At 46.3% G+C, this 11,757-nt stretch overlaps 2 protein-coding genes across 2 annotated transcripts in view; both read right to left on the bottom strand.

Moving 5' to 3' along the window:
* Positions 1-2,743: 2,743 nt before the first annotated feature.
* ACTA1 (actin alpha 1, skeletal muscle) lies at positions 2,744-5,010 on the bottom strand. Its single transcript, XM_057368420.1, has 7 exons — positions 4,957-5,010; positions 4,735-4,877; positions 4,250-4,574; positions 3,942-4,103; positions 3,538-3,729; positions 3,248-3,429; positions 2,744-3,152 (listed from the first exon to the last, which is right to left on the bottom strand). The coding sequence occupies exons 2-7, from the start codon at positions 4,861-4,863 to the stop codon at positions 3,009-3,011; spliced, it is 1,134 nt and encodes a 377-aa protein (XP_057224403.1). The 5' UTR covers positions 4,864-4,877; positions 4,957-5,010; the 3' UTR covers positions 2,744-3,008.
* A 3,997-nt stretch (positions 5,011-9,007) lies between these two features.
* Positions 9,008-11,757, bottom strand: part of NUP133 (nucleoporin 133) — a 28,434-nt gene continuing 25,684 nt past the window's right edge. The window contains exons 25-26 of the mRNA XM_057368419.1: positions 10,414-10,502; positions 9,008-9,384 (exon numbers count right to left, since the gene is read on the bottom strand). Of these exons, the coding sequence (XP_057224402.1) occupies positions 9,248-9,384; positions 10,414-10,502 (226 nt within the window). The 3' untranslated portion in view covers positions 9,008-9,247. The remainder of the gene's footprint in view (positions 9,385-10,413; positions 10,503-11,757) is intronic.

The raw sequence follows: 11,757 nt of genomic DNA, 5'->3' as shown, positions 1-11,757 counted from the left end.
TGTGTTAATGGCCCAGGCACCTGCAGATCCTGGGGAAGCTCACATCAAACTCCAGTCATGACTGTGCCTCCCAAGCTCATCTGAACAGCCCCACATAATTTTTGTCCTCTCAAGGACTTTTTCTCTCTCCAGATTTTCCATCCCTTGGTGATATTTGGACTGAGGGCAGCTTCTTGCCCCCTGGATGGAGCTAAGTTAAGAAGAATTGTCCTGCGCTGGATCCAGATGGATGTGRAGCAAGCAGTGAGCTGCAGCCCCAGAGGATGCTTTTGGTGCAGGCAAGAGCCATTCTTCTCCATTACCCTCCCTCCCACAGCATACCCTCCATCCCACAGGGATGTATCCTGCATCCCCCCTTCTATCCCCTTTTTCTTCTCTGACATTCCATTTATCCCTTTGCCTGTCACCAAACAGAGGATGCCAGACCTGAGGATCCTTTGCCTGCTGCCAACAGCACTGTTGGARGTGCAGGGAGAACAGTGAAATTGTTGAGGACAGCACAACAAAGACCAGACMCAGACAGCAGTGCACAAGCAAAATTTTCCAAAACACCTTCCCAACAATGTGGCTTGTGAGCCATGTGAAAATACAACTCACTTGTTTCCAAACAATCTGTGTCTCCAATTGCTAAAAATCTGACAGACAATCTCAAGCCCAAATGAAAGGCTAGTTTCAGAATAAAGGGAGTGTTTTAGTTTGAATTTAAAACCTGAACAGAGTGGTTTCATAGGCTTAAGATTCACTGCATCCCAGTTCATTGATTAAGCAACAAAAACAACAGACAAATCATTTTTTTTTCAACTGTAAGAATGTACATGAGTGCATTTATCTTCAACTGGATGGAATTGGCACTGAGGCTGTTGAGAATAGCTGATGCTGTGGGTTGGTATGAGACCAAATGAAGGTGATGCCATGCCAGGGGCAGCATCAGTCTCTCTGTACAAGAGGCAGTGCCTGTGCAGCACCCTGACTTCTGAAGGACTCACYTCTGCCCACAGCTGTGCTCAGAAGTGGTCCCAAACCCAAGTTTGGCACTGCAAAATACGTAGATCACCTGCTGTTGTTGATTTTGATCAGGCTGGAGAGGAGTAGCTGGGTCACCACCATCCCCCCCCCCCCCAAAACAGCCCCTTCTGTTGTGGGTTCAGGACCATAAATCAGTACTGTAGGTGAAAAAGTGGAGTCTGACAATGCTGTCTAAGCCATGAGGCTGCTGTTATTCTAAGTTAACTTTTATCTGTGCTTCTAAAACAGTCTGTTAATCAAACAACAGGTCCTAAAATACATGTAATAACACCCCTGAAGACACAATTGAACCTGAGATTAGGGGTCAAGTACTGAGCCTTAATGTTAAGCCCCTCCCAGAATCCCAGCAGGGAGCTGACAGATGAAGTACGTGCCACTACACAAGGACTTGCTCAATGCAAGTAAAACTTCGTGTTTACTTTCTGAGAAGCACCATTTTTGAGAAGCAACTACTTTCCAGTCCATCCCCTGTAACTCAGAGAGCCCTTAGGGMTGCCCTGTGGCCCTATCTGCCCTCAGATACTAGGCAAAGACCAGGGCAGCTCCTCCCACAGGATTTTGCTTTGGGGTAGGGCTAAACAAGAAGGATACTCATGTATGGGTCTCATTCTAATGCAAGTAGAACCAGCCAAAATGCAAAACAAATGCACCCTTAGCATAGCCACGGCAGAGCAAAATCCTTCCTGGGTGGGAAGTTTACCTGAAAATCATCTTTTTTTGTTTTTTCCCTAGTAGTGCTGTCTGCCACAGCAAAAGAACACCCCAAAACTCTAGCGGTGCTTGCATGGCAGGGTCCTGTGCTCCAGGAGTCCACCTCCTTCAAAAGCTGATGGCTCCTGCACATATGTCCTGACCCAGGGACATGTGCCAAGYCTGGCAGGGCTTTAGGGTGGCTCCCTGAGGGAGTGGAGCACCTGGGGGTGTGTATCTGTGTGTGTGTGTGTGTCAATGCTGGATGTAAAGGGGACCCCAGAGCCCCCCCACCAAAGTTAGACAGAAATGAGACAGGCCAGGAGMATCTTTCCCTCCCCCCATTCTGCTCTGCCTCCTCACCAGCAAACAGGGAAGGCAAACGCTTTTGGCAMGGGGAAGCCCCTGGGATTTTCCTTTGGGCTCCCAGGGAGTTCCTGAGCAAAGGATCTGATCCAGGGGGAGGGGTGGTTCAAGGGGGCAGAGAAGGGGGTGGCTCCTTTTCAGGCAGSTCCCCATGCGTGACCACTGGCAAGGGCGAGCGTGTCAGGCAGGGTGAGGAAGTGGCCCTGGCTGCCCTCACCCCCCCAGGGACAGCACCATGGCAGGTGGGCTTCCCATAAGTGGAGTGGAAAGCTCTTTATTTAACCTGCACCCGCCACCCGCCCCCAGCCCCAGCCTTACCTTCCTCGGGAGCATGCCAGGGCTGCTTTTTTGGCAGSCTGAGCCAAAAGCAATATTTTGCAAGCAAAGGCTCCAGGTAACCCTTCCCCATCTGGGACTGGCACATGGCAGAGCGTCAGGGCATGCACTTTGCAGTGGCATGACGCGACACCCAGCCTTGCCCTCGGTGCCACCCAGCAGCCTGGTCCCCAAGGATGTCATACAGCTGCCTCCTTCAGCTGTCCCCTCCCCATTACTGCTCCCATCAGGGGGAGTCTGGCCCCACCGCCCACTGCCCTCACRCCACGTCCACAAGTGATGAAAGAACCCGAGCAAATGATGACAAACGACAGCGTTAGGGGTGTGACAGAATGACTGATGATTTAATGCTTCTTGAAGTTTTTTGTTTCCTTCYGCAGGGCATTGGTTTTAAAAACAAACAAAACGAGATAAAATAAATTAATTTATGTACACTTTACATACACTGTGTCACGTGGAGCTTTGCAGCAACAGTAACCAGAAATCGTAACAAAATAGAAAGTTACATGGCTGTTGCAGGCCCTCGGCTGCCTGCAACCTTGAAGGTCGTCATCCTGAGCTTGGTTGGCAAAGTGATCATGTAAACATGTTTAGAAGCATTTACGGTGGACAATGGATGGGCCGGCTTCATCGTATTCCTGCTTTGTGATCCACATCTGCTGGAAGGTGGACAGGGAGGCCAGGATGGAGCCACCGATCCAAACAGAGTACTTACGCTCAGGTGGGGCGATGATCTGGAAAACACCAAGAGAGCTGGCATCAGTAAACAAGTCTCTGCTGCTGGTGGCAAGAGAGGGCTGCTCCCAGAACCTCTGTTCTCCAGCCTTACCTTGATCTTCATCGTGCTGGGGGCCAGGGCTGTGATCTCCTTCTGCATGCGGTCAGCAATACCTGGGTACATGGTGGTACCCCCAGACATGACRTTGTTGGCGTACAGGTCCTTCCTGATGTCGATGTCRCACTTCATGATGCTGTTGTAGGTGGTCTCATGGATACCTGCYGACTCCATACCTGGGAAGGGAGGGGAACATGAGGTAAGGGCACAGCAAGAGCACTGGGTGGTGGTTCTGGAGGGAGGGGAGAGCTGCCAAGGGAAGGGAGAGGGAAAAGGGCACACACCAATGAAGGAAGGCTGGAAGAGGGTTTCTGGGCAGCGGAAACGCTCRTTGCCGATGGTGATGACCTGTCCATCAGGCAGCTCGTAGCTCTTTTCGAGGGAGGAGGAAGAGGCAGCGGTGGCCATCTCATTCTCAAAGTCCAGCGCCACATAGCACAGCTTCTCCTTAATGTCACGGACAATCTCACGTTCAGCTGTCAGGGGGAAGCAAAGGCATCAAGAGTTTGCAGAGGAGGAATGGGGAGTGCTTGCACTGCCTCCACAGATCTCCAGACCCCCAACCACACAAGGACTCCCAACAAGGAGCATTTTCAGGGCTTGCAAYGAGGCAAGAGGCTGCAGCATCTCTGGAGGTGCAAGGGACAGAAGTGAGGGGGAGCTTTTTGGAGGAGGGAATTGTGCTTACCTGTGGTGACAAAGGAATAGCCACGCTCAGTCAGGATCTTCATCAGGTAGTCAGTGAGATCCCGGCCAGCCAGATCCAAGCGCATGATGGCATGGGGCAGGGCATACCCTTCATAGATGGGGACATTGTGTGTCACACCATCACCGGAGTCCAGCACGATACCTGGGGAAACAAGAAGCAGCCATCTGAGAGATGTGGCCCACAGAAGGAGGGTCCTGCTCTGGGGGGCAGAGCACTCGTCAGCTGTAAGGGACCAGTCCTGGACATCCTTGCTTGGGAAAGAAGGGCCAGACGGACTTTGCACTCACCAGTGGTACGGCCAGAGGCGTACAGGGACAGCACAGCCTGGATGGCCACATACATGGCAGGGACGTTGAAGGTCTCAAACATGATTTGGGTCATCTTTTCACGGTTGGCTTTGGGGTTAAGGGGGGCCTCAGTGAGCAGAGTGGGGTGCTCTTCTGGGGCAACACGCAGCTCATTGTAGAAGGTGTGGTGCCAGATCTTCTCCATGTCGTCCCAGTTTGTGATGATGCCATGTTCAATGGGGTACTTCAGGGTCAGGATACCTCTCTTGCTCTGCGCTTCATCTCCTACATAGGAATCCTTCTGACCCATACCCACCATGACGCCCTGCAGAGGAGGAAAGTGGGGGATCAGCACCCTCTCCGTGGGCAGGGGCACGGAGCTCCCGGCAGGACGGCAGGACGCAGAGGGCTGGAAGGCAGGGGGGACCCACAGCCGCGGCTGTGGCGGGGCGTGCGGGGAAGCTCGGAGGGGGAGTGCGCCGTACCTGATGGCGGGGGCGGCCAACGATGGAGGGGAACACGGCCCTGGGAGCATCGTCCCCGGCGAAGCCCGCCTTCACCAGGCCGGAGCCGTTGTCGCACACGAGCGCGGTGGTCTCGTCCTCGTCACACATGGTTTCGGCTGTGTCTGCGGGGGCACAGAGCACAGGGCTGAGCCTCACGGACGGCCGGCAGCCGCGGGCGGTGGCGGCGGGCCCGGGGCTTACCTGGGCTGGCTGCGGGCTCCGCGCGTCGGGCAGAGAGAGAGGCTCCCGCTCCTCGCCGGGTCACTCGTGGCCGCCGCGGCCGCCGCCGAGCCTTTTATCACGGCGGGCGGCGGCAGCGACCGGCCCCCAGGAATGTTGCCCCAGCCGTCCCCATATTTGGGCGTCGGGCCCGGCGCGGCCCCGGCCCGGCGGTGCCCAAAGAAGGCGCTCCTGGCCCCGGCCCAGGTGAGCCGGGCCCGGCCGTATAAGGCGCGTCTGCCGGGCCCCCCCCGCCACCGCCCGCGGCCGGGGCCGAAATAATCTCCCGGCACCACCGGCCCCGTTAAGGGCAAAGCAGGTGGGGGCGGCCGGGAGYCCCGCGGGGCTCGGCGGGGCAGGAGGCGAGGGCCATCGGCTCCGCGGCCACCACGTGCCAAGGCTTGGGGCTGCCGTGGTAAACGAGGCCCTCCCGAGCCTTTTCCGTAGCTATAGGTGAGCCCGGGAAGAAAAAGGGAATTGGGAGAGAAGATGTGCCAAKGTAAATTCCCGGTTTGCAGGGCAAATGGCGACAACCCGTGCAAAACCCACAGCTTTACACATCAAGTTAAGCTGTGCATCGTTTCCTTGCTGTGATTTAAAAATGGAAAATAAATACATGGGATAACAACTGTCAGACAAATGCCTKAAGAGAAGCCCGGTAAAGGATTAATCTTGATCTGATCCCAGAAGCCTGAGTAGCCGTGAATGCTGGTGCCATTACGAGTGCCCATTGCTGGCCGCGGAGCTCGGCCAGGCAACACKGGAATCCTTCAGCTATCCCTGTGGCTCACCCTTTCCAAAAGGAGTGTGGTCTCACAGCCAGGTCATCTCTGACGAGTTGAAGGTACTATATGAGTGAAAAGGAACAGTTCATCTCCTTCAGCTATGGGTATTTAAGCAGAGATTCCATGTGGGAAACTTGGAAGATTTTACAGGCATTTGGTTACCAATGGAAAGAAGAGGCAGTGATATAAGCAGATGCAGTGATAAATGCAGATTTGCAGCCCYGACACTATGTCGATGCAACTCAACCTTCGAGATTTCTCGGAAGGCACAACTGGTCAAGGGTATATCCTTTTAAAATTTAGAGTCAGGCAAGAAGGAATAGTAGGCTAGAAGCACTGTGCTGTGAGGAGTCTCCTGTGAGTGAAGGTATTTCTGTAGGTGACTTCCTCCAGTACAAGGCAGAGCAGACAGCTCTACAGAGAAGCAGACAACTTTTCCTCTCYTCTGTTTAACTTCTGTGTCCTCCAGGTTGGCAGCATTCCTCTTTACCTCTGGCAGCCCTCTACCTCCTTCTGCTATAGCTCTCGAAGCCCTGTTAAGTTACTGTATTAAAGCGTGCTCTTCTCTCATSCTGTTCCTCAGCTTGTTATTCTTCAGTTCTGTCATCAACAACTGGCAGTACAAAAAATCGGAAGCCTGAAAGCACTTAAAGGCATCGCAACCACCAAATCTATTTACAGAACTGCAGTGCTTTGTCGTGGTTTCCAAATACAATCAGTTGTGTTGAATCAGAAATCAAGTAACAAAAACCCTAACATCGCTGAAAGATAAACATCCTTAATCCGGCAATGAAACATGATGCAAGTATAAACCCTCTCTATCCCTTCTGCTCCCTTTTATTTTCTCTCTACCCAATCTAGTTTACAGCAAAGTATCCAAATGGCAATGTTAAATTCAATTCTGAGTAATATCACTTCTGAGTAAAATATTTTCTGCATGTAGATATGATGTTTATCTGTGTTCACTGAATGAATGYGGTTTTTGTCTTAAGTCAGAAAACAGTTGGAGTTAGTTTCCAGTACAGAGCTGGGCACAAAGAACTCACTATCCACCATGCATAGCTTCTGAAATTGATCACAAATGACAACTGATAAACTTTTCTGCTGCTCTGGCAACAACAAAGGACACAAATGCATACCTCCTGTACTCTATGTGCTTTCCATTACTGAAAAAATAATTATTTAAGAAACAACGTATATCCTTATTTGAGAGGAGCTATCCATCCCCCTTAGGCTGTTTTAASCCTCATCCTTTTGTCACAAGTTTATTTGTTTTTGTTACATTTAGAAACAACCTAGAGCACYGGCATTTACCACCTTCCATATGCAGTGGTAAATGAAGGCATCCTCCTGGAGCAGTAATCTGAGACAGGAGTTCTTCACCAGCACAGCTTATTACATAATGAAGTGGAGGACAGAGAAGAGGAACAGCCCCGAATCCCAGCCTCTTCAAACTTTCCAACAGAATAGAGAACTAGCTCAACATCACTAGTACGAGAATATTAAACATCAGTTTAGACATGGAAGTTATTTTAATGAGGCTTTGTTTAAGTAAACTCATTGCAAGTAGCCTTCTGTTTTGGCAATAGTCAGATGGAAAGCTGTTGTACAAATGCCAAATGCCTCCCAACCCAGCAATAGAATAAAACAGTTGAAAAGCCTACACAGCTCATCATTTCCCAAAAACCTGGAGAATGCTTTTACACCAAACACAATAAATATGACCCAGCAGAGAAGCAAGGCACTTTGAAACAACAGCTAACGGTGATCAGAACTGCTTGCACCACCAGGAGCAAGCTTTCCAGGGCTTGCYCTGCCACTCCTGACAGAACACAGGTATCTCGCCAACAGTCTAGGAAGGTATGAGATATCCCCAAAGTGCTTTGTGGTGGACAGTCAATTAAAGAGATTCCTTTTCAAGCAGAATTTAAGAGTCTAGGAAAAGGCAAAATATATTTTGGCAGGTGCYAGCCATCATTTATTCCATTAGTCCCTTTCTCCCAAACCCTGCTAAGTTTATCAGTCTGAAATCACCCTGAAAGTGACATTCAAGCGAACACGTGGAATTCTTCCAAGGCTTTAAATGAACTACTACTTTGATGCAGTAGCTAGGAGCAATGGTCACACTTCTCAGCCATGCAAGACAGCAGAAGAGCAAAGTTTGTTGTTTAGAACAATCCTAGAAGATGACTGCTAGTGCATTTCTTTCCCATATTAGTTAGAACCTCTCTAGATAAATCTATTCTTCCAAACATGTTCAGACTCTCAGCCCAGCTTACTGTATTAGTACAGGGAGGAGGGGAAGCCACGGAAGGGGAGCTGTGCTTTTAAAACTAGAAACTGGATTCTCTTCAACTAATTTAACTTCTGACCTTCTCAGCTGTTAGATCAAGTTGTTGCAGCAGGCATGGAGCCAGAGAAGTAAAACATAAGGGCACACAAGTTGCTCTGGGAGTCTGTTTCTGGCTCTTGAGCTACATGCAAATGAAAGGTGCAACATATCAGATTGAAGTAGCTTTTATGGAAAGGCTAAAATCTACTGTCAACCAGAATAATTAAAATTGAGAAGTTAAATGGATTTTTTTTATTCCAGTGTCAGGGATAACTGAGGAAGTGGGGTAAAAAAACCCCAACAAAATTAGTAATGCCTACCAGTAGASACCAAGGCATGGTAGTGAGGAAGGTCATTCTGAACTCCCACACTCTCATAACTGCTTTCTAAGTTTCTTCTGAGCCTAGGCACAAGCAGTTGCTGTGAATAACTGCATGCTGAGCTGCTAATCCCATTTTACATGTATTCTAGAAACAGCTTACAGGGAAGCTAAATGGATACAGTAAAAAAATAATGGGGAAAAGGTTAATCTTATAGATATGAACTTAAAGAATGGTATATTTACGGGACCCAAAGACTTTAAATGATGTACTCCTTTCTGTCAGACAGGCTGAGTGATCAGTAACAAGCCAGTTATCCTTTTTGTGCAAGTAACTCTTAATACAAAATTGAAACTACCTAGTTTCTACAGCAAAAAGTGTTGCACAAAGAAAGGGTGCAGTAATGCAACAGAATAACCAGTTATTTCTTAAGTTACCCAGCATGAATATGTTCAGTATTTTCTCTGAACTGAAATCACAGCCCCAGTGGTGACAACACAGGTTTCCCACCTTCTGCAGTGGGTCCCTGTATTTCACCCTGTATGCCTGTGTATCTTTGAGTCTCAGACAGGACACATACTAATCAAGATACAGAACAAACCAGCAAGTTTATAAAAGGCATAGAAAATGAAAACTTTATTTTTATTTTGYCTGAAAATACAACTCTGCCTCCCCTGATGGAAGCATCAATGTCATACATTTAAGACCAASTATATTACTCATATAGACCTTATCACAGAGTTTTAGCAAAAAAATCGAACAGAATAAAAAAAAAAAGTATACATGAATTCAACAATTCTTTAGAAAAAATATTTAAAAAACCCCCAGTTTTTAAATCATGCTTGTCCCTGAACGTACAGTTCATAGTTTGCTTTTAACACAAATTCGAAGTACGGATTGTATTTCAGGTTGCCAAGTTCATTTGCTTGAAGCAAGTCCTTTACCTCTGGTAAATATTCGCTTAACTGAACTCCTACAACACAAAATCGTTTATTACAACACTGATAMAGCACTTTGCATTAGCAGTTAAGATCATTTTTAAGTAAACAGCTGTGCCTGCCTCACATCTAAATCACTCTTTTGGAATTGTGAAGCTCTGATTCTATTATACACATCAAGAAATAGAACAAAGCTTAAGTAGCCCATAAAACTGAGCTCTTTTATTTTTTTTCACCCAAATAGAGTTCAKTAATTTAATGATTAAACCTAAAATCCAAGTCTTTACATAACACTTCACCAAAATAAAAATACTAATAAATAAAGAAAAGAGAAAAGAAAGCTCAGTCATACAATAACTACGTATCATCAGTTCTAACAGTTCAGCATAGGGTATGCAAATCTTAGAAATGCAAAGAAATTGATAGGACTGAACACTGGAACTGAACTGGAACTGTTCTGAAGAACTTAAGTATTGTATTTTTCACATGAAGCCTTCTCTGTTCTACAAAAAGTTCCTATACAGTAATATTTTAAATGGGCTTTGGCTCTCAGTCGCTTCACTCCTCTCCCTCCCCCATCCAGCTGTAACTTCCATGGCCATAACTTCCTATAGTCAGCTTTAAGAGGAGAATGGGAGGTGCATGTTTTGTTTTGGCTTTTGGAGAGGGAAAACAAAAGCAAAAAAATCACTCTGGCTAAAATAGATTAAGTTCTTCTGAGAGACAGTCAATTAGTTATTATCCTGTATCTTATAGAGGGTACATATTTATCTCCAGAAGACCTATTTTATTGTACAGTAAACAAATGCTAAAAATCTGCTGATAGCCTTACTGAGCAAATAACTTATGGATACTAAGATTATAACCAAGAAATCTGCTCCTCTCTTATACTCCTGAAGAGTTTACAGTCATAGAATTAGCTCCATACGATTTTGACTGTCTAGTGGAATGCATTTTTTATTACTCTGAGAATTTAATAATGCTACTTTTCACATATTAGTGTTCATCTTAAGCAGCTTTTGAAACAATTTCAAGGCATTCACTTATRTTTAAGTACACTTTACCTTCTTTCAACAGCTTTTGTAGTATTTTTACAAATATACTATCTTTAGATGCTTCAATGGGATCATCTCTACCGTCTGAACAGCACCACCTGCAAGTCAAGGAATATTTAGGGGACAAAACTGCACAGACAAAATAAAATGAAAACTAACAAGAAAAAAGGTCACAGGAAAATCTGATAAATTATTAAAGATGATTAATACATGTCCATATGGAAGCATTATGTGCTTGGTTATAGCTCAAAGCAAGAGATTTTTTTTCGTATTTTGTGTAAATTAGTCTTTATTCCAAGAGTAAAACTGGAATGAAATTGCACTAATATAATGTAGTCTAGTTAGGAGGAGAATAGGAATGTTTTCCATCTTGTAAACCCCAACCAAACAACAYATTTTTTTATTAAAATAAAAGTAGTATCCATTGAGATAAGAACTACCTATTCTSAGTAATTATATTTCACAACTGAGATTATGAAAATGTAGATTTTTTTTTGGTACAATAAAGCAAGAGAAGCAGTTTTCTAACATATGTGAAAAAAAACAAAACAAAACAAAAAGCAAACATTAAGAAAGGAGAAAAAAACTACAAAATCAAAGTTGCAGGCCTGTAACAGCACAGTTTGTCTCCTTTGTGATTAAACGTGAAGACTTACAAATGCCAGCCTCGTCTGTGATACCAAAAAAATCCCAAACAGRTTTTTCTAAGAGAAAGATTATTTTAAATGACAATTTTTCATCCTCACAGAGCTTTATATGTATCTGTTTAAAATCAACACCAACCCAACTTGTTTTGCTATGGTTCTAACCTTTCAGGTCAAAATTCCGGTTTCACGAGTTAAGCTGTCAGGCAAAACCAGCTCTCATATCAYTCCCTAAACTACCATGGGCCAGTGGGACTTGCTTGTAACAGATCTGGACCTGGATGCAGAAGTTATTATTGACAAATCCTCTGTACTTCACTGGTTTTAYCCTGGATGTCTCTTCAGCTCCTAAATGTCTAGGATTACATCTTTAATTCCACTGGGAAGAATGTGAGGAAAGGAGGGAGGGAAGGGGTATTTTTTCCTCTTGGGCACAGAGGAGGAGAGTGAGGATCCTCTGAGAGCATCAGGACCACACTCAGCRAGGCTCTCCATCCTACCCAAGAACATTATCACACCCGTACACCCATCAAGCTAAAAACCAGAAGCCATCCTTAAAAGTAGGTACTGTAACACRTCAAATGTTTACTTTTGCACAGGGATGGAAGTTAACACTACCTCCCTATAAGCCTTCGTGAGCCGTGCTGGACTGGAAACWCAGCTGAGACATCCAGTCTTCCACACATTATTCAGTGGAAAGTCTGCATCT

The sequence above is a fragment of the Malurus melanocephalus genome, unplaced genomic scaffold, assembly GCF_030028575.1.
Source record: "Malurus melanocephalus ecotype Western Australia unplaced genomic scaffold, MMel_1.1 scaffold_92, whole genome shotgun sequence".
Lineage (NCBI taxonomy): Eukaryota > Metazoa > Chordata > Aves > Passeriformes > Maluridae > Malurus > Malurus melanocephalus.
This window is presented reverse-complemented; position numbering and strand designations above follow the sequence as displayed.